General features: G+C 43.5%; 1 protein-coding gene across 1 annotated transcript in view; it reads right to left on the minus strand.

The window, feature by feature from the left end:
• LOC140407090 (histone deacetylase 4-like) overlaps positions 1-23,727 on the minus strand; it is a 111,874-nt gene that overhangs the window by 50,824 nt on the left and 37,323 nt on the right. Inside the window, exons 4-5 of the mRNA XM_072494825.1 lie at positions 23,395-23,441; positions 4,800-4,907 (exon numbers count right to left, since the gene is read on the minus strand). Coding sequence (XP_072350926.1) covers positions 4,800-4,907; positions 23,395-23,441 — 155 coding nt within the window. The remainder of the gene's footprint in view (positions 1-4,799; positions 4,908-23,394; positions 23,442-23,727) is intronic.

The raw sequence follows: 23,727 nt of genomic DNA on the forward strand, positions 1-23,727 counted from the left end.
CATATTCACATGACACACTCGGTGAGTCTTCCTTCTATCTGGTGTTTTTACCACATAATTCACCTCACTTAATTTCCTTTCAATCTGATAAGGTCCACAAAACCTAGCTTTTAAAGGCTCACCTGCCACTGGTAACAATACTAAAACTTTATCTCCACTGGCAAAACTACAAACTTTAATTACTTGTCCGTGACCCGTTTCATCACATTTTGTGCAACTTTCAAATGTTGTCTAGCCAATTCACCTGCTCTATTTAATCGTTCCCTAAAATTTGACACGTAATCCAATAATGTAATTTCCGATTTCTCACCCAACAATTTTTCCTTAATCAATTTAAGTGGTCCTCTTACCGCATGACCAAAAATTAGTTCAAAAGGAATAAATTTGGTTGACTTATTAGGTGCATCCCTAATTGCAAACAGTACAAATGGAATTCCTTTATCCCAATCCTCTGGATAATCTTGACAATAAGCCCTCAACATTGTCTTTAATGTCTGATGCCACCTTTCTAACGCTCCCTGCGATTCTGGATGGTACGCAGTTGATTTAAATTGTTTTATTCCTAAGCTATCCATAACTTCTTTGAATAACCTTGAGGTAAAATTTGATCCTTGATCCAATTGTACTTCTGTGGATAGTCCATATCTAGTAAAGAATTTAAGTAACTCCTCCACAATCTTTTTAGCTGTAATATTACGTACTGGAATGGCCTCTGGAAACCTAGTAGACACATCCATTAACGTCAAAAGATATTCATTCCAACTTTTCATTTTAGGACGCGGTCCTACGCAATCAATTAGGACCCTTGTAAAAGGTCCCTCAAAAGCTGGAATGGCTATTAAGGGCGCTGGTTTTATCACTGCTTGAGGTTTCCCCATCACTTGACATGTGTGACATGATTGACAAAATTTAACTACATCTTTATGTAGTCCAGGCCAATAAAAATGTTTCTGGATTTTAGCTTAAGTTTTCCTTATTCCCAAATGACCTCCCACTGGTGTCTCATGTGCAACTCGCAACACCTCCTTTCTATACCCTACCGGCAATACTACTTGATGAACTTCTGCCCACTTTTCATCTGCCTGCATATGTAAAGGTCTCCATTTTCTTACTTTTACGGTAATAACACTCTGGTATACACGCAGATTCCTCTCCTGTGTATGCTTTCTGATACATCCGTTTTATTTCTATATCTTTTTGTTGTAACTCCGCCAATTTTCCTGAACTAAAAATATCCGCCTCATCCTCCATCTATTCCTGTTCTTTACCAACCATCTGATCAAAAATAGTTTCTGATAATTGCACTTCAACTTCATCTTCACTCTTTGATTTCTCCTCTTGTTTGCGATCTAGTTACTACACAATCTGGAAAAATCCCAGGATATTTGTCCTTCAACACTTCAGTTGTTTGATTTTCCCACTGGCTTATCAACCACAGTAGGCATCACTCCCACTTGCGATCCAGCTATATCATTACCCAAGATAAACTATTCCTGGACAAGATAGTTTCTCTATTATTCCTACTACCACTTCACCACTCTTCACTGGACTTTCCAACCTTACCTTATATAATGGAACACTACTCCTCTCACCCTGAATTCCACATATTACCACCTTTTCTGACAACATTCTGCCCAACCTACATAACTCCTCATCTCTTATCATTAAAGATTGACTAGCTCCCGTATCTCTTAAAATTGTGACTTCTTTACCTGCTCCTCCTGATACACGAGTAAACTTTACCCACACAAGTAAATTCTTTAAAGAGATCTGGCACCTTCTTATCAATCACCTCTCGATCAGTCTGTACAATCTTTTACACCTCCTTCGCTTCACTTGGGCTTTCCTTTACCACTTTAACAAATCCCACTGTCTTATCCTGTTTTACCACATCAGCCTTCCCAGTGCTTTTCTTCAACCACCAACACTGTGACTTTACATGGCCTAGTTTATTAGTGAAAACATTTGAAACTTTTCATTTCTTTTCCACCCTCCTGGATTTCTTTTTTAATCTGAGGTACACTCTCCTTATCATCTCCCATCAGATCACCTTTACTTTTGCCACTTGAGTATTTCTCATGTCCCCAGTTTCTATCCCTCACAGGCTGAAACTGATGTCAGAAACCAAGCTTTGATTTATGAACTAATTCATAACCATCTGCCATTTTGGCTGCTAACCTCGCATTTTTAACCCTCTGCTCTTCCACATGAGTTCTCACTACATCAGGAATTGAATTTTTAAACTCCTCCAAAAGTATAATTTCTCTGAGAGCTTCATACGTTTGGTCTATTTTCAAAGCTCTTATCCACCTATCAAAATTACTCTGTTTGATCCTTTCAAACTCCATGTATGTTTGACCAAATTCTTTCCTTAAATTTTTAAACCTTTGTCTGTAAGCTTCAGGCACTAGTTCATATGCGCCTAAGATGGATTTTTTCACCTCCTCACATGTCCCAGATACCTCCTCCGGTTGTGATGCAAACACTTCACTAGCCCTACCTACCAGCTTTGTTTGAATCAGTAATACCCAAATGTCCTGTGGCCATTTCATTTGTTTAGCTACCTTCTCAAATGAAATGAAAAAGGCTTCTACCTCCTTCTCGTCAAACCTTGGCAATGCTTGGACATATTTAAATAGATCCCCACCACGCCTTTGACTTAAGACGCTCTTTCTCACTATCCTCATCACTATCATCCAACTGTACGTTTCCCTTTACGTCTGCCAATTTTAACTGACTGTCATGTTTCATGGCCATTTTCTGAAGTTCAAACTCTCTCTCTTTATCTTTTTCCCTGATCTGTATCTCCTTTTCTTTTTCTTTTGCTAGGGCTATTCTTTCTTTGTTTCTTTCTTCTCTCTCCTTTTCTTTTTCTCTCATTGCATATTCAACCTGCTTTAATTCTTTTTCATGTTCAAGTTGCTTAATCTGCAACTGGATCTTTGCCATTTCTAATGAGTCAGACTGTATCTCAGGCAACTTTAAATGCTTAGCCACCGCCATAATTACCTCATCTTTTCGCATTTTGTCAGGTAATGTTAACTGCAATGTTTTTTGCCAAATCTACCAGTCTGCTTTTAGTCTCAGTCCGTAAGGTACTGCGTGTGACCGTCTCCACCCCGAAAAACATCTGAGCCTCTGAAAGAGCCATTGTCCACAACACACTCCCTACTTAAACTAAAATACCACACCTGAAAAGCAACCACAATATGCTCACCCCTCACTGTCTTTAACTTCACTAAGCCAATCCAATAGATCGACTTTTATCCCCCTCGAGCCCCAATCGTTATGGGTTAGGGTTTAGAGAACCCCAAAGTGTATCATGGAGTTCACCTGACCCACAACTTTTAATAGATTGTGGTACGGGGAGCACATGGCCCACTCTAGAGGTGTGGTACAGCAGAAATGGAAAAGTAATTTTAAAAACAAAACAATATTTATTCTATGAATTCAAGTTAACCTTTTTAAAACAAGCAGTGAATATCTTAGCCACCATTAATTCAAAGATAACCCGCAAAGAATACAACACTACGTAATCCTTCAAGCTGTCCTTTTGACATTCAAAAGACTTAACAACTTTAAACAGAAGCACATCAGGGTTTACATTCAATACTGAAAACATTTAAATTTCTGAATTCACCAAATGATCAAGAGATAGTCCTTCATAGCAGAGAGATCAACAGTACAGCTGCTTTGACTGACTTCAGCTGCAACACACTGAAAAACGAAACTAAAAAGACAGACACACCAAAGCTTTTCTCAAAGTGAAACTAAAAAGCAGAACCAGAGCTCAGCTCCACCCACACTCTGACATCACTGCAGTAACATGAGCAGCCAAACATTTCTTAAAACAACATTCTCATGACACTGTGAAGTACTTTGGGATGTGGTTTAGATAAGGTGTTTTATAAATTCAATTAATTTATGTTTGTAATTTCATCTCCCAGGTGGATCTGTGACAATTCTAATTTTTTCTTATTATGGCTGAAATGAATTATACAGACCAGCAATCATAGGCCTAGAAGAATCTGTCCCATATTGCAAGTTATGCATACTGTTAACTGACAGAAATTAAGAATTTCTATAGCGCCCGTCATGACAACAGAACATATCAGATCAACCACGATCTCACTGAAGGGCGGCGCATACTCAATGGCTGAATGGCCTACTGCTGCTCCTATGTCTTATGGTCTTATGAACATTCCAAAGCCAATTAAGCACTTTTTGAAGTGTAGTCACTGCTGTAATGTAGAAAACACAGCAACCAATTTGTACACAGCAGGTTTCCACAAACAGTAATTGCTAATTGACCCTAAATCTGTTTTAGGCATTGGATGAGGGATAAACATTGGCAAGGCAATGGGAAGAAGCCCACTGCTCTTCTTTGCCTATTGCCAAGCGATCTTTTATACCCACATGATGAGACAAATGGGGCCTCAATTCAATGTTTCATTCGAAAGACGGCATCTCTCCAACAGTGAAGCATTCCCCAGTATTATACTGGGGTGTCAACGTGGATTATGTACAAGTCTCTGGAGTGGGACTTGAACTCTCAAAAACCCTGTTTCTGAGAGCTACCATTGAGACACAGCTAACACAAATATCCCAACTTACCAATAAAATAAAAGGGTGTAAAAGTAATTTAGACCAGGTGACCAAAAACATTAGTACTCTAAAATTTGTAAATGTTTATATTCAGTGTCCCGGATCCAATGGCAGCGTTTTCTACATCTAGGTGAATTTCCCTTTTCATAACTTCCCATTTATTAGTTATTGCTTAAGTTAAGAAAAAGACTCACCTTCAATTCCTTAGTCGCCACTTTAAGAACAAGCTCAATCACACAGCCTGCTGCCAAGCGTGCAGCACTAGATGAGTGGATCTCATTCCAAATTGTATCACTGTCAACCTAATCACCAAAACAAAGAACTGCTGAATTAACAAAGGGGCTTACATAAATGCCAGTCACTTTTTAAACAAGTTAGCTGAGGCAATGCTGCCTTTAAAATGCAGACAATAGGTAAAGGATTATACATGCTTAATGAAAATAGTCAAGATATTTGAGCAATGTAAAATATCATACATATCGTACCAGTCTGATACATGCCCTGGTCAGGTTTGAACAAAATAAAGTCTCTTGCCTGCAATTGAGGTTTGCTGCCATCCATCCATATCTGGATTCATTTTGTGCTCTCATTGTGTATTAGGCTTTATGCATCCTAATTCATGAAGTGAATGGGAGTGGGGTGAGCAGGAGGAAAGGAAAACTGTTGGCAAACGTATCTCTATATGATGCCAGTAATTTCCTAGTAATGTAACTTTACTCCTTGGTGTAGGTAGGACTCTGATTTAAGCAGGCGCCAAACTAAAGTAGGCAATTTAGCTTATTTTCAGCATCTAATTGATTTTGCTTTGCACTGAGTTTTAAATAAACAACTGTCTTGACAAAATAAATAGGGCATAATATCAAGCAAAATTTTATTTGGATGAGGCAGAATAAATGACTTTAATTTCCCAGTTTAAAGAAACATTTATATAACACCTTTAACATATAATAAATATTCAAGGAGCATTATCAAACTAACTGACACCAAGTTACATAAGTAGATAAATGACTAAACATCTGGTCAAAGCAGGGTTTATGGAGTGTCTTTAAGGAGCATCTTACTGAGATCCTGGGAGGAGGTGTTAGGGTTGCTATCTCAGATTGTGGGGGTGGAGGTCAGGCCGGGCCCTATGGTGGAGCTTTTTGGGGTATCAGAAGTGCCGGAGCTTCTGGAGTGGACGGGGCCGATGTTGTGGCCTTCGCCTCTCTAATTGCCCGGCCAAGGATCCTGTTAAATTGGAGGTCGGATACACTTCCGGGGATGGCAGCCTGGCTGGGGGACCTGTATGACTTTCTCCAGTTGGAGAAGGTTAAGTTTGAGTTGAGGGGGTCAGCGGAGGGCTTCGAGATGCGGTGGGGGTCGGGGTGATAAAAGGGGGGAAAATTGTACAAACTGTGGATTGTGATTTTGTGGCGTTCGTATTTTATTTGTTGCAGTTTTACAAATGTTTGGAATAAAGTATTTTAAAAACAGAAGCATCTTACTGAGGAGAGAGAGATAGAATGGTTACAGCGCGGGAGGCCATTCAGCCTTTGTGCCTGTGCTGGTTCTCTGCAACACACTCCCATGTCGTCGTCCCCGCCCCCGCGGCCCACAATTTCTTTCTCTTCAGATAATAATCCAATTGCTTTTGCAAGCCATGATTGATTCCACCACACACTCAGGAAGTGCATACCAGATGCTAACCACTCGCTACGTGAAAAATGTTTTTCCTCATGTCGCTGTTGCTTCTTTTGCCAATTATCTTTGATGCCCTCTCGTTCTCGATCCTTTCTCCAATGAAAACAGTTACTCCCTATCTACCTAATCCAGATGCCTCAGGATTTTGAACACCTCTGTCACATCTCTTCTCAATCTTCTCTTCTCCAAGGAGAACAGCCCCAGTCTACCAATTTAACCATATAATTGAAGTCCCTCATTCTTGCTAATTATACTCTCCAGGATGTCAATGGTTGGGGTCTTGGTGATGGTGGCACCCTTAAAAGGTCCTGAGGATAGGGCAGCATGGTGGTGCAGTGGTTAGTACTGCTGCCTCACGGCGCCAAGGTCCCAGGTTCCATCCCGGCTCTGGGTCACTGCCCGTGTGGAGTTTGCACATTCTCCCCGTGTTTGCGTGGGTTTCGCCCCCACAACCCAAAGATGTGCAGGCTACATGGATTGGTCACGCTACATTGCCCCTTAATTGGAAAAAGTGAATTGGGTATTCTAAATTGATTTTTTAAAAAAGGTCTTGAGGAGGTGGATGTGCATTGTTGGGCAGGATTCTCTGGGAATCGGCGGGGCGGGCAGAAACGGCGCAGTGGAGTGGAGGGAACCACTCCGGCGTCGGGCCACCCCAAAGGTGCGGAATCCTTCGGACCTTCAGGGGCTAGGACGGCGGCGGAGTGGTTTGCGCCCCGCAGGCCGTCGTGGAAGGCCTTTGGCGCCCTCCGGCCCCGGCTGGCGCGGGTCCGTGCATGCGTGGGAGCGTCCGCTGACGTCATCCCCGCGCATGCGCAGGGGGGTTCACCTTCGCGCCGGCCATTGCGAAGGCATACACGGCCGGCGCGTAGGAATAGAGTACCCCCACGGCACAGGCCCGCCCGCGGATCGATGGGCCCCGACCGCGGGCCAGGCCACCGTGGGGGCACCTCCCGGGGCCAGATCCCCCCCGCGACCTCCCAAGAACCCCGAAGCCCGCCCGCGCCGCCAGGTCCCGTCGGTAAGTGACCAACTCCAATTTACGCCGGCGGGATCGGCATAGAACAGGCGGGACTTCGGCCCATTGTGGGCCGGAGAATCGTCGGGGGGGCTGCTGCCAGCGGCCGCCGCGATTACCGCCCCCGCCAAATCCCCGGTGCCGGAGAATTCGGCAGCCGGCGAGGGCGGGATTCACGCCGACCCTCGGCGATTCTCCCACCCGGCGGGGGGGTCGGAGAATCTTTCTTTCAAAAGTTGTCTTTCAAACTTTGTTAAGTCACCACAATATGTAGACTGGATCACGTAACACTCACATGAACCAAAGAATAGGCCTATGTGGTCAGCAGCCTGGGTTGTGATTCCACATATTCTTGGTCAAATAGTTTTGCAACATGCAGTATTTAAGCTGGGGTGACAAGTTTAACTAATAGTAGATAGAAGTCTATGGAAGTAGAGGGAAGTCTTGCTAAAACTATACAAGGCACCATTAGAGTACACCTGGAATAATATGAATAGTTTTGATCCCCTTATCGAAGGAAAGATATACTGGCATTGGAAGCAATCCAGAGAAGGTTCACTAGGTTGATCTTGGGTATGGCGGGATTTTCTTATGAGGCTATGTTGAGTAGGTTGGGCCTGTACTCATTGGAGTTTAGAAGAATGAGAGGCAGCCTTATTGAAACATATAGGATTCTCAGGGGACTGGACATGGCAGATGCTGAGAGGATGTTTCCTCTGGTGGGAAAGTAAGGGGTCACCCATTTAAGAGGGTAGTGAATCTGCAATTCGTTATCACAGAGAGCTGTAGAGGCTGGGTCGTTATGGCTGGGAAAGATTTTGAAATCAGTAAGGAAATCAAAGGTAATGGGGATAAAGCAGGAAAGTGGAATTGAGGATTATATCAGATCTCATTGAGAGGCGGATATGTTTTATGGATCTATTTTTATTCTTTCAGGGATGTGGATGTTGCTGGCAAGTATAGTATTTGTTGCACATCCCTAATCGCCCGTGAACGGAGAAGCTTGTTGGGGCATTTTAGAGGGCAGTTAAGAATCAACTACATTGCTGTGGGTCTAGAGTCATATGTAGGCCAGACCAGGTAAGGAGAGGCTGAGCGGTTTAGGGAGGGTATTCCAGAGCTTAGGGTTATGGTAGCTGAAGGGGTGGCCACCAATGATGAAGTGATTAAAATGGGGAATGTGCAAGAGGCCAGAATTAGAGGAGTGTGGTGAGTTTGGGTGGCTTTAAAGCTGGAGGAGGGTAGAGAAAGGGAGGGCAAAAGTCATGAAGGGATTTGAGCACAAGGAGAAGAATTTTAAACATTGCCAAACTGGGAGTCAAAGTAGACAAGTGAACACTCAGGTGATGGGTGAAGATAAATTGGTATTAGTTAGGATATGGACACAAGAGGATTGGATTAGTTGAAATTATCAGAGAGTGGAAAACTGAAGGCTGGTCAGGTGCTTATTTTAAATATTTACCATAACTGGTGCAACAGCAGGTAAGCTAAGGCCATAGATGGTAGAAGTGTCAGAAGAACATGATTGGACCACGAACAGGAAATGTGAATATTGCAGTCAGTAAATGTGAATCTGTTCAGTAAGTGAGGACCTATCTTTGAAGCGCAGCCTTGTTTCATCATTTTTCAAAGTTCACAATTCTCATGCCAAAAGTGGCTAAATGAAGGAGAGACAGTTGCACAGAACGTCCAGATTTTTGTTGAGGGTTAAAGGCTGGTAGAGATGATATTCAAGCTGTGATCCACCTCAACAATTAAGCTGACTGAATTCTATTCTGCAGTTACAAAATCTAGGATAGAGCATAGATAAGTAAAATGGAGGGAATAGTTAGAGGGGAAGAGAATACAGAGAACAAAAGAGAGAAATGAGATTAGAAATGACAGCCAGATCAATCCGGAGAATTGCAGGTTGGTGTCAACAGAACTGAAAAAGTCCAGCCATAAAATATATTGATAGTCTTGTAAAATAATGTGAAGATGAGGGGAAAAAAACCACATGTTTGCTCCAATCCTATCAAACATTCTCCCATAATGTGCCTGTGTTTCAGCAAGCGAAAATGCTGTTGCCTTGTGCATTAAATTAAAAAAATACAAAAAGCTTTGAAAAAAACTATTTCCCATGTATATAACAAGGGTCTGGTGTTAAGTGAAACCACAATGTATTTGTATGCGAGTAAACTATTCAACATAAAAACACATGCTAAGGAACTTCCATTCACACGCACGCTAAGTCCAATGCTGTTAGGCCTGTCTTTGTGCCTCTCAATTCTTTTGTTTATTGAGCAGATTGGGAGAGTGGTGAACACTAGTTCTGGGAAGTTCACACTGTTGTGACAAGTTGGGATTCTACCGCTGCCCTGTCCTTTACAAACACTCAATTCAGAAAGAAATGAAGTCACCTTCATTATCTCCAAGTCACTTGTCTTACAAAACTGCCAGATGTGTCAAACTCTTTTTACTAAGAATATTTGTGGAAGCAAAATGAAGAAAATTTGTTTTTAAATTAAAGTTTTAAATAGTTAATAACTGTTGGGAGCACTCGAAGCACGTTCAACTAAATAGATACAACTGCTACCATGAGACGTTACGTGGGAAATAGTTCTTGGCATTTCTTTCAAAGCTTTTTGTATTTTTTTATATAACGCACAAGGCATTTTCACTTGCTGAAACACAGGCATATTATGGGAGAATATTTGATAGGAATGGAACAAACTGATGAGTTTTGAGTTTTTCCCTATCATTTTAACATTATTTTACACTCACACAGCACTAGCATCTATGAGTCAGTCAAAACAACATTTTAAAAATTAAAACTGGTCTCTAAAAATACTGCTCTAACAATTCTAATCAAATAGCATTAGCGCCACATACTATTATTAAAAGTTTTCATCAAAACATTTAACATACAGCAGGTTGTTGCATCTACAGCCAGAATATTAAAGCAAGTCAGAGTTTCTAAGTGCTCACAGGGGAACTGAGAATCCATAGAATTCCTACAGTGCAGAAGGAGGCCATTTGGCCCATCGAAATACACCAAAACTCTGAAAGAGCAATCTATCTAGGCCCACACCCTTGCCCTATCCCCATAACCCCACCTGTAGAAGGGACTTTAGTTGGCGGATTAGTTGCCTTAATACCCTGTATTCATTTTAACCAGGTGCTTGACTATATTTCATGGAAATAGGCACTTGGCAAAGCATGATAGATATTTAGCCTTATTTTTAGTCAAGAAGTTCTGTAGGAAACAGTCAGAAGGTCATACAATGTAAACAAGCACATTGTTTTGCTGACAGCAGACAATTATTATTTTTCTTAGGCGAGGAACTCAAGGCCTGTTATTAAACTCTAACTCTGGCCTGCTCGCTTTTCTGTCTTTTTGGTAATCTAAAGAATGCGTTTTGTCCTAGATATTGCTTACTGCATCATATAAATTGCTTGCCTTACCTTTGTAAAGCGGGGAAATTTGGAATGACTGTGGTCTCTCTAATCCCCACACGAACTTGTTGAAAACTCGAAGTGCTGACTTATGATTTCTTCAACAAATTGGCGTAGTCGTTGCAGTTTCCCTAATTTACTGGGAAGTGAACCCTGAAACGAATCTCTAAACAGAGACTCTCTTAGCTGAAAGGGAGAGTGCCATAGCGCGACCCCAGCTGAAAGGGGAGTCTGCGGCTCAGCAGCCTTAATTACTGGCCAGTGACTCATGCTAGGAGAGTTATCTTAATTAATAAATTACTGATAGCTGCATGAGAAGAACAAAGGTGCCTTAGAGACTGAAAAAACCCCAAACTGAACAATCAGAAGGGTTCGAGATTCGCAAAAGGACTAACATCGGTGTGCGCTCCTTGTAGTATTTGATAATAATCTCCCGTGGTCCTTGTTATATGTATATGCTCTAAAATATTTTTCAGAAGGAACGATGAGCAATAAACTCGACGCCCCCTCACAGGTCGTCCCGAAGCCTCAGTAAAGACATCCGGAGCGAGAAAGAAGGTGAACTCCTTAAAGAAGACAGATGAGGGAGTCAAAATGAGTAAGAAAATGAAAAGAAACAATCGTAAAGCAACGGAATGAGGTAGGAAAACCTATATGTCCTGCATAGGAATCTAATGAAGCTGACCCGCTCTCAGGAAAAAAAAACAGGGGACTAAAAGTAAACAGAAGATTAAGGTAAAAGCGTAACAGATGGGTTCCTGTCGAAAAGGGAATTCAGATTTTCTGTAGCCGTGAGATAAGGCTCACGGTTAACTGGGATATTTGTGAGCTGTGAGAATGTGTGTTTTGTTTAACCAATTAATTTTGGTCAAAGCATAAAGTGCTAAATGGGTTGTATTTTTTATCGTCTGTCACTGTGAGTCCGAGTATATAACTTAAGTGATTTGTGTTGAGATTTCTCTAATGCACTGAAACATTGGAAATTAAAATCAGTTTAAAAGAAAGTGCCTTCACAAATAAAATTGAATATGAATAAGTTTTTAAATTACGTGAAAAGACGTAAATGGCATCTTTCCAAGTTCTCCGCCCCCTTAGGTTTTGCAGGAAACATTAACCATTTCAACAGACAGATGACCTTTTCTGAATTGACAAAGTAAAATATACATCTCTAAGAATAGCTAATGGCTATAAAATCAATCATTGGAAATTGACTTAAATGTGTGGTATTTATAGTCCCCTCCCAGGGGATGTTTTGCTGCTTCTAAAATACTCTTATGGTGCATCTTGGCCAGCTTTGAAGGATGGGATTGCAGTTCCACCCGGCATAAACAGGGACTGGGCTTACAATGATGATCATTTAAATGAAGGAAAGAGTCCCTTGAACACTGGTTAGCAAATGGGGGGAAAGAGGCTATCATGCAAGGGGCCAAGAAGCATAGTGACATAGGCAAGGTGACACAGTGTTTGCAGAAGAAGGGTGAGAGGTTGCCCGAATTTGTGGCCAGTTTTAAGAACTGTTGGGAGGAACATACCGGTGTTGCATTGGAAGACAATGGACCTTTAGTGGTGCAGACATTATTGAATTGCATGCTACCAGAGCATGCGCAAAGTTACAAAATGATTAATCTCACCTGGCAAACACAGCCATGGACGGCAGTGGTTACCTCCTTGGTAAACATGGACCGAGAAGGACTGTACACAGCCCCCAAAGATCAAAAGCCTAGAATCACAGGGCAATTCTACCAAGGAAAGAGTGGGCAGGATCGGGGTCAACAGGTCAGCAGAGAGCAGAGAGGTAGGGGTAAGGCAGAGGACAGTGGCAAAGGAGGGATAGATCCCAGGATCAATGTAGAAGATGTGGGGCAAAGGGACATTGGGCTCGTGAATGTAACTTTAACCCCCAGGAAGGATGCACCCCACTAGGAGACATGCCCCCTCCCCTGCCTCCCTTTACGTACTCTGACCCGAACCCTAATCAAAACCAATAGGGGTGTCATGGAGAAAAGGTGGTACAGGTGGCCATGATCAGAATGTCCAATTCAGTAAGAGACAGTAGCCTATGACAACGGTTAAAATAGGAGATCATTATGTGGACCTTCTGATCGATACCAGTGCTACTATGTTGTCTGTGCCCCCCTCCGTGGAACTAACCCCCATTGAGTCTTCTATTGTCACTGTGTGAGTAGCCAGTATTCCCATGACAGAGCCTGTCACACCTGTATCACGCCCGACTAACCTGGAAATTGATGATAGCCCCTGGTCGATACTATGATTATTTCAAAAACTAGCCCTCTCTCTGCTTGGCAGACAGACACTCTGCAAATTGGGGGCAATAATACATTGCACTAACAATGGCATGTTCATGGAACTGCCTCAGATACGCGCTCATCAGTTCTTGAATTTAATAGCTTCTGACCAAGAGCCAGATCGCTCTGTGTCTGTGTTGTATGCTGGCAGCTGAGCATTAACCCTTACAGTGCCACTGTTAAAAAAAAAAAAAAAAAATTTTTAAACTGCAGGAAGTCTTACAAAAGGTTAATGACCCTTGGGCACAGCGATTAAAACACCTGAGAGAGTCCAAACGAGAGAATATCGTGATCCACTGCACGGCTTGGTATGCTCGTGAGGATGAGCCCGCATACAATTTAAAAGCGCAATGTCACCTAGGAAAGCAGACAACATTGCATGTCACACCATTTTTATTTTTCGGTGTTGTGGGATTAGGAATGTTAGTACAGTTGACCGATAGTCAGAGGGACCTCTTTAGGATGGGTTTAATTTCAGAACCCCATTTAACATTGGCCGTAAGACATCCCACTAAGGCAAAGCAAATTGGAGAACTGATGAAAGAGGCCAGAAAAAAAAAGGTGATACATCAGATTGATGTTGAAGTAGACGGACAAAATTGCCTGATAAGAGTTTTATGGCAAACAGGAGGGCAGAGAGACCTGGAAAGAGGAACAATGGCCCGCTACATTTGAAAGACAACAACCGCCCCACAACATCCATCATTTACTCCCTTCAGTCCTGGCCCAGGTACTGGCACATCTATGAGCCCAACAAAAAATGTTGGAAAAGTACATTCTGCCCCAGCGCATAGGGTGAGTTTACAGAAGAACAATGCCCTGCCCTGCTTAAAACTATACTGGTTCGCACTGGAAGCAGAAAAAGGGATAGAGGGAGTGATCAATGCACTATTACAGCAAGGGGTGCTGAAGAGAACACAAAGCCCCTGTAACACCCCTATACTCCCCATTCCAAAGGTAGGAAGACCCAACGAGTGGTGGTTTGTGCAAGATCTCAGAGCCGTTAATAAAATTGTTAGCCCGATTGCTCCATTGGTGCCGGACACAAATGTAATTTTGTCTTCTATACCACCAACAGCAGACACCTTCTCTGTCATAGATTTATGCTCAGCCTTTTTCTCCATACCATTGCACCCAGAAAGTCAATATCTATTTGCCTTTGTATATCGGAATCAACAGAATCATCCAGCAGAGGGCAGTAGAGCGGAGCTGCTGATTGGCTGTCGCGGGGGAAATTTGCATACGCCATTGTGCTCATCCTAACTTGAAGATGTACCCGAGCAAGAGACCCTAGCTGTTCAAGTGAAGACAAGCATCCAGCAGAGGGCAGTAGAGCGGAGCTGCTGATGGGCTGTTGTGGGGGAAATTTGCATATGCTGTTGTGCTCACCCTAGCTTGAAGGTGGTTTGTGGAGGAGCTGTTGTCAAGTGACACTTAAACCCAAAACACTTCTTCAGTGCTTCCCTCCCTACTCCCTCCTCTAACCAAAAAAACCCAACCGCTGTAAAGATCAAGAGGAAGGCTCGAGAGCAGGTAGAAGTAGAAAGAAGTTGAACCGTGACGTCACGGTCTGCAGGTAAGGGATTGGCTGGTGACAGGTAAGGAGTTTTTCTTTTCTTTTCCCTCAGGTGTTATTGTGCGGGGCGCAGAGGTTGCTGAGTGAGTGCTTGCTGAGAAGGGGAGTGAACAACAGGTAAGCTCTTTCTTTCTTTTTCTTTTTTAATCTAGAGCGGATGGCAGGGAAGGCAATGTTCCTCCTGCAGAATGTTTGAGGTGAGGGACGCCGTCAGTGTGCCTGCTGATTTCATCTGTGGGAAGTGCACCCATCTCCAGCTCCTCAGAAACCGCGTTAGGGAACTGGAGTTGGAGCTGAATGAACTTCGGATCATTCGGGAGGCAGAGGTGGTCATAGATAGAAGCTTCAGGGATGTAGTTACTCTGAAGAATAAAGATAAGATAGGTGACGGTGAGAGGGGCTGGGAGGAAGCAGTCAGTACCGGGATCCCCTGTGGTCGTTCCCCTTAGTAACAAATATACTGCTTTGGATACTGTTGGGGGGGGGGGGGGGAAAGAGACTTACCATGGGTAAGCCATGGGGTACAGATCTCTGGCACAGAGTCTGTCCCTGTTGCTCAGAAGGGAGAGGAGTAGAGCATTAGTCATTGGAGACTCCATAGTTAGGGGGATAGATAGGAGATTCTGTGGGAACGAGAGAGACTAGCGGTTGGTGTGTTGCCTCCCAGGTGCGTGATGTCTCGGATCGTGTTTTCGGGATCCTTAAGGGGGAGGGGGAGCAGCCCCAAGTCGTGGTCCACATAGGTACCAACGATATAGGTAGGGATAGGGATGTAAGGCAGGAATTCAGGGAGCTAGGGTGGAAACTTAGATCTAGGACAAACAGAGTTATTATCTCTGGGTTGTTACCCATGCCACGTGATAGCGAGACGAGGAATAGGGAGAGAGAGGAGTTGAACACGTGGCTACATGATGGTGCAGGATGGAGGGTTTCAGATTTCTGGATAATTGGGGCTCATTCTGGGGTCGGTGGGACCTCTACAAACGGGATGGTCTACACCTGGATCAGAGGGGTACAAATATCCTTGGGGGGAAATTTGCTAATGCTCTTTGGGAGGGTTTAAACTAGTTTGCAGGGGCTTGGGAACCTGAATTGTAGCTCCAGTGTACAGGAGGTTGAGAGTAGTGAGGTCATGAGTAAGGTTTCAAAGTTGCAGGAGTGTACCGGCAGGCAGGAAGGTGGTTTAAAGTGTGTCTTCTTCAATGCCAGGAGTATCCGGAATAAGGTGAGTGAACCTGCGGCATGGGTTGGTACCTGGGACTTCGATGTTGTGGCCATTTCGGAGACATGGCTAGAGCAGGGACAGGAATGGTTGTTGCAGGTGCCGGGGTTTAGGTATTTCAGTAAGCGCAGGGAAGATGGTAAAAGAGGGGGAGGGGTGGCATTGTTAGTCAAGGACAGTATTACGGTGGCAGAAAGGACGTTTGATGAGGACTCATCTACTGAGGTAGTATGGGCTGAGGTTAGAAACAGGAAAGGGGAGGTCACCCTGTTAGGGGTTTTCTATAGGCCTCCGAAAAGTTCCAGAGATGTAGAGGAAAGGGTTGCAAAGATGATTCTGGATAGGAGCAAAAGCAACAGGGTAGTTGTTATGGGGGACTTTAACTTTCCAAATATTGACTGGAAACGCTATAGTTCGAGTACTTTAGATGGGTTCGCTTTTGTCCAATGTGTGCAGGAGGGTTTCCTTACACAGTATGTAGATAGGCCATCGAGAGGCGAGGCCATATTGGATTTTGTACTGGGTAATGAACCAGGACAGGTGTTAGATTTGGAGGTAGCTGAGCACTTTGGTGATAGTGACCACAATTCAATTACGTTTACTTTAATGATGGAAAGGGATAGGTATATACCGCAGGGCAAGAGTTATATCTGTGGGAAAGGCAATTATGATGCGACGAGGCAAGACTTAGGATGCATGAGATGGAGAGGAAAACTGCAGGGGATGGGCACAATGGAAATGTGGAGCTTGTTCAAGGAACAGCCACTGCGTCTCCTTGACAAGTATGTACCTGTCAGGCAGGGAGGAAGTGGTCGAGCAAGGGAACCGTGGTTTACTAAAGCAGTCGAAACGCTTGTCAAGAGGAAGAAGAAGGCTTATGTAAAGATGAGACATGAAGGTTCAGTTAAGGCGCTCGAGAGTTACAGGTTAGCTAGGAAGGGCCTTAAGAGAGAGCTAAGAAGGGCCAGGAGGGGACATGAGAAGTCTTTGGCAGGTAGGATCAAGGATAACCCGAAAGCTTTCTAGAAGATATGTCAGGAATAAAAGAATGACTTGGGTAAGAGTAGGGCCAGTCAAGGACAGTAGTGGGAAGTTGTGCTTGGAGTCCGAGGAGATAGGAGAGGTGCTAAATGAATATTTTTTGTCAGTATTCACACAGGAAAAAGACTATGTTGTCGAGGAGAATACGGAGATTCAGGCTACTAGACTAGAAGGGCTTGAGGTTCATAAGGAGGAGCTGTTAGCAATTCTGGAAAGTGTGAAAATAGATAAGTCCCCTGGGCCGGATGGGATTTATCCTAGGATTCTCTGGGAAGCTAGGGAGGAGATTGCTGAGCCTCTGGCTTTGATCTTTAAGTCATCTTTGTCTACAGGAATAGTGCCAGAAGACTAGAGGATAGCAAATGTTGTCCCCTTTTTCAAGAAGGGGAGTAGAGACAACCCCGGTAACTATAGACCAGTGAGCCTTACTTCTGTTGTGGGCAAAATCTTGGAAAGATTTATAAGAGATAGGATGTATAATCATCGGGAAAGGAATAATTTGATTAGAGATAGTCAACACGGTTTTGTGAAGGGTAGGTCGTACCTCACAAACCTTATTGAGTTCTTTGAGAAGGTGACCAAACAGGTGGATGAGGGTAAAGCAGTTGATGTGGTGTATATAGATTTCAGTAAAGCGTTTGATAAGGTTCCCCACGGTAGGCTACTGCAGAAAATACAGAGGCATGGGATTCAGGGTGATTTAGCAGTTTGGATCAGAAATTGGCTAGCTGGAAGAAGACAACGGGTGGTGGTTGATGGGAAATGTTCAGACTGGAGTCCAGTTACTACTGGTGTACCACAAGGATCTGTTTTTGGGGGGGGCCACTGCTGTTTGTCATTTTTATAAATGACCTGGAGGAGGGATTAGAAGGATGGGTGAGTAAATTTGCAGATGACACTAAAGTCGGTGGAGTTGTGGGCAGTGCGGACGGATGTTACAAGTTACAGAGGGACATAGATAAGTTGCAGCGCTGGGCTGAGAGGTGGCAAATGGAGTTTAATGCAGAAAAGTGTGAGGTGATTCATTTGGAAGGAATAACAGGAAGACAGAGTACTGGGCTAATGGTAAGATTCTTGGCAGTGTGGATGAGCAGAGAGATCTCGGTGTCCATGTACATAGATCCCTGAACGTTGCCACCCAGGTTGAGAGGGTTGTTAAGAAGGCGTACGGTGTGTTAGCTTTTATTGGTAGAGGGATTGAGTTTCGGAGCCATGAGGTCATGTTGCAGCTGTACAAAACTCTGGTGCGGCCGCATTTGGAGTAATGCGTGCAATTCTGTTCGCCGCATTATAGGATGGATGTGGAAACATTGGAAAGGGTGCAGAGGAGATTTACCAGAATGTTGCCTGGTATGGAGGGAAGATCTTATGAGGAAAGGCTGAGGGACTTGAGGCTGTTTTCGTTAGAGAGAAGACGGTTAAGAAGTGACTTAATTGAGGCCTACACGATGATCAGAGGATTGGATAGGGTGGACAGCGAGAGCCTTCTTCCTCGGATGGTGATGTCTATCACGAGGGGACATAGCTTTAAATTGAGACAGATGTCAGAGGTAGGTTCTTTACTCAGAGAGTAGTAAGGGCGTGGAATGCCCTGCCTGCAACAGTAGTGGACTCGCCAACACTAAGGGCATTCAAATGGTCATTGGATAGACATATGGACGATAAGGGAATAGTGTGGATGGGCTTTAGAGTGGTTTCACAGGTCGGCGCAACATCGAGGGCCGAGGGGCTTGTATTGCGCTGTAATGTTCTATGTTCTATGTATTAAAAAATACTTGGACGAGTGCCAGTTGTCTGCAGGCTCAACATTCCCTCAATATGATGATGATTTATTGATAGCCTCAGAGGGAGGGCTAGTTTGTCAACAGAATACCCTTTTGTTATTATCACATCTGGCATAGGGTCTCAATGGACAAACTGCAATTCTGTCAAGAGACAGTTCAGTATTTGGGATTTCAGCTTCAGCGAGGACAGTGGAGGCTTGGGTCTGAAAGAATACAGGCTGTAGCAAGGGTTCCAACTCCACACATGAAAAAGGAAACCTTTACCTTCCTCAGAATGGTGGGCTATTGCAGGCAGTGGATGCTGGACTATAGAGAGATGGACGCAGTACTGTACAAGGCTACCCTACATGACGCCCCTTCATTTGTTACCTGGACCCCAGAGAGGGAGCAAGCATTTTGTAATTTGCAACAAGCCATGATTCGTGCCCCTGCCTTGGGACTTCCTAATTTCACCAAGCCCTTTACTCTTTATGTGAATGAAGCAGGGGTATTTGCAACAGGGGTCCTGGTCCAAGAGCATTGAGGAGGGAAAAGACCCCTTGCCTATTACTCGGTCGCCCTATGTGCAGTGGTAAAGGACATGCCAAGTTGCTTAAGAGCAGTAGCAGCCACGGCAGCCATAGTAGAACAATCAGTACCCCTTGCACTCGACCACTCGTGTACAGTATTGGTTCCTCACTCTGTTTTGCTGCTGCTTAATTCATCCGCAATGCAGCATTTTACTGCGGCTCGAAGCACTGGGTACGAGGTAATCCTTCTCTCGAAGACTAACTTTACCTACAAGCGAGCACCAGCTATCAACCCTGCTGCACTCTTACCCGTGCCCTCAGAAGAAGAACATTTGTTTCATCATGACTGTGTACAATTGGCTGAAGCCACCACAACCCCTTGCCCTGATTTATTGAGTCACCCACTAGAAAATCCAGACATCATCTTTTCCACCGATGGGTCAGCAAACCGACCAAATGATATAAATCAGAAAAATCGCAATACAGGCTTAACCCCGTATGAGATATTAATGGAACACCCCATGACAACTGGAACAAAACCCCCAATGACCCCAGTGGCAGTAACCTTAATATGGGCAGATGAGGCATCACTAAAATATGCCCAGGCCATGTGTGAAACCGCTGAAAAAAATATACATGAAAAGGTGTGACAGGCTCAGATGCATCCAAAAGAGGGAAATACACACCCCTTTAAACCTGGAGATCAAGTATATGTGAAAACACTAAACAAAGATTATTTTTCTCCTCGGTGGAATGGACCCTACCAAGTGCTGCTAACAACCCAAACAGCCGTTAAAGTAAAAGAAAAGCCAGATGGGATCCACGCAACTCGTGTAAACTACATCATACAGAACTTTGAGAGTACTAGCAAAACGCTGACCTGAAGAGAATGACGGCATTGATGTTTTTATATTATCATATTAATCCAACATCATGGAGAGGGTAAACTGAACATTAACACCTTGATATACATGTCCCACTCATACGCAGAAAGGGTAAATAAATCCAGTTGTTGGGTTTGTACACAAATTCCCAGATGCTCGGGAGAGGGCATCCCCGTGCGACCCATCCCATTCACCAGTAACGAGATAGCAGAGTGGGCCCTGCGACTGAATAATACAGGGCATGGTGAAGATACACAGGATATGTTAGATTGGAGATCAGCTGGATACGATATGAAAAGGTTTAAAGGATGGTGGTGGCCTAGATTTAATGTGACACCCTGTTTGATCCTTCCCAATTATATTGGAGTCCCAAAGGGTAGTATATGCTTTAGGAAACATAAAACATATGAGACCTACCCAGTAGGCACGAGTCAGTGCGACCAGACCTTGAATTGGCAACCCCCTATGCTCCGCCTTACAGTTAAAGGGCTATTCATCTATGACTGGTCAGCGGTTGAAAATCGAACTAGTGGAGGCCCCTGGGGAGGGGATCCGATTAGACTAATGGTGACTGATAGTAACGGAAACCTGACCGCATATAACGGCATATATTTTATCTGTGGATGTAAGGCATACCCGTGGTTACCAGAAATTTGGGGGGGCTCCTGCTATTAGGGATATGTAGTCCCTTATGCACATCACGTCCAGTAACTGCAGGACCATCCACAGCACAGGACGACACGAAGTGTTATGACATGGGCACAAATGCTGGGAATCATGATACCACCATTATGAATAGCCACTAATGCATACGACCTACGCAAATTACGCGACATCCTTGAGCAGGTAGCTAATTACACTGCGGAAGCTGTTAACCAGATAGAAACTGAGATGGTTGCTATAAGAGCGGTTGCCCTACAGGAATTGGATGGCCCTTGATTTCTTGTTAGCTGAAAAGGGAGGTACTTGTGCCCTGATTGGCAGTGACTGCTGCACATACATCCCTGATAACTCAGAGAAAATTGATAACCTGGTGGATCACATTCGTAGAGAGGTAGCACGATTGCATGCGGATGGGGGATGGGACTTTGGCTTTAGGTGGTTGGGAACATTAGGACAGAGGATTGTGATTTGGATTATAATCATCATTGTAGGGCAGCACGGTGGCTCAGTGGGTTAGCCCTGCAACCTCACGGCGCCAAGGTCCCAGTTCAATCCCGGGGTCACTGTCCGTGTGGAGTTTGCTCATTCTCCCAGTGTTTGCGTGGGTTTCGCCCCCACAACCCAAAAGATGTGCAGAGTAGGTGGATTGGCCATGCTAAATTGCCCCTTAATTGGAAAAAAATGAATTGGGTACACTAAATTTTTTTTTTTTTTTTTAAATTAAAAAAAATCATTGTAATCCTGATTGTCGTATGGTTACTGTTTAAATGTTGCTCGGGGTGTTGTCAGGGCATGGGAGCAAATATGACGGCATTGCCTCCGTGGTCCCAGCCACTTAATAATCAGGTGCCTATCATACGTCCATTCCCCTTACATTATCGCCCACCCTTTGCTGCTGAGGACACTGTAATGTACTAACAATGTGTTGATCATAATGAAATGAAAATCGCTTATTGTCACGAGTAGGCTTCAATGAAGTTACTGTGTCCTAGTCGCCACATTCCGGTGCCTGTCTGGGGAGGCTGGTACGGGAATCGAACCGTGCTGCTGGCCTGCCTTGGTCTGCTTTAAAAGCCAGCGATTTAGCCCAGTGAGCTAAACCAGCCCCTGGTCAACAAGATCAACAAGGAGGGAATTGTAGAAGGGACTTTAGTTGGCGGATTAGTTGCCTTAATACCCTGTATTCATTTTAACCAGCTGCTTGACTATATTTCATGGCAATAGGCACTTGGCAAAGCATGATGGATATTTAGCCTTATTTTTAGTCAAGAAGTTCTGTATGAAACAGTCAGAAGGTCATACAATGTAAACAAGCATACCGCTGCACATTGTTTTGCTGACAGCAGACAGTTATTATTTTTCTTAGGCGAGGAACTCAAGGCCTGTTATTAAACTCTAACTCCGGCCTGCTCGCTTTTCTGTCTTTTTGCTAATCTAAAGAGTGCTTTTTGTCCTAGATATTGCTTACTGTATCATATAAATTGCTCGCCTTACCTTTGTAAAGTGGGGACATTTGGAATGACTGTGGTCCCTCTAATCCCCCCACAAACTTTGTGTTAAATAAAGGACCTTTGGCGAAAACTCATAAGTGCTGACTTATAATTTCTTCAACATCACCTAACCAACAGATCTTTGGACACAACTGTGGCTTATTCCCACACTGAACAGAATAACTTGGAATGGAATTAACTGAATTTTTCAATTAGAAAAAATAATCAATTCATTATTGTATCTTTATTTAACACATTATATAACTCTTGTAATGGTATCGAATGTTTATCCATTATGCAGCTGAGCTATGTATAGCAAAAAGTTAAAAGGTACGATCCAAAATCTGTGTTGACTTCTCCTAACTTGGTTGAGGCAATGGTAGACACACAGCAATTGGTTTCAACGACCCACATTTTGCAAAGACAAAATCAAGGCTCCTACAGCAGATTATAATTTTTTCCAGAAATGTGTATGTGTGGCTGCTGGTGAGGACAATTCTTGGTCAAATGTGCTGTTCCCAATAGATACTGTCATTTATGAATAATGACCATTCAATTGAAATACTGAGGATGAATATGATCTGTATCCAATTAAGAGACAACATTTCCATAAAAAGGCTGAGGGGCGGGGAAGAAATTGGCAAGAAAAGAATTGGACTTCCTTTGTTTTCTCCCAGTGCCAAACATAATTTGTGGCTAACGGAGGTATGCAAACAACGGTTCCCATGCAGCTAGTTATGTTGGTCTGAATTGGCTGCTGTATGTCAGGAGGACAAATTTCTCTCCCACCCTCTGGAAATGTAGTCAACCTCTAATAAACAATTCCTCACAGCTGAGAAAGGGAACTGAGCTGTCTGGTGGAATCAGGGTATTTACAGAGTAAATTCACACCCACCAGGCCTACGCACGTTTTGCAAGTCCCTGCTCTAAGGTGAGATCAGGAACATTTCTTTAGTTATCATTTAATTTCCCTGAATCTGTTCCCTGAACAATGTCACACATATTCCAATTGTGGTTTAGCCAACATTCTTAGTACAGCAAACCTTGAATTCCTGTTTGTAGGGGACATCTGTTCTCAATTATCTGCTGAGTAGAAGTCAAAGCAACAATTTATGTTGCCGTTGAGATGGAAAGAACAAACAAGACATTATTTACGCATTTTAAAAGGGAAAAAAACTTACTCCAAGACCGCCACAAGGAAGCATAACAAACATCGGGGTGATGGAACCTGTGGAATAATATTTAAAAAGAGCATTTGGTTAACAGTACCAAGATAAATCAACGTTTGTAGCAATATTGTCATCACAACTCAATGGTGGGGATTACAAATACATATGAATGTCTATAAGGTGCATCTTCCCTTAAAGCTGTGTTAACCCCCTTTTAGTGGCCTCTTGGGCCCATGCAAAAGCTTTTTTCACCGAAACAGTTCTTCACAGTTTATTTGCTGTGTTAGAGTATTCAAAGCTATTTTCCTTTCTTTCAATTCTTTTTGTCAGTTGACTGGAACTTAA

The sequence above is a fragment of the Scyliorhinus torazame genome, chromosome 2 (genome assembly GCF_047496885.1).
Source record: "Scyliorhinus torazame isolate Kashiwa2021f chromosome 2, sScyTor2.1, whole genome shotgun sequence".
In the NCBI taxonomy this organism is placed as follows: Eukaryota; Metazoa; Chordata; class Chondrichthyes; order Carcharhiniformes; family Scyliorhinidae; genus Scyliorhinus; species Scyliorhinus torazame.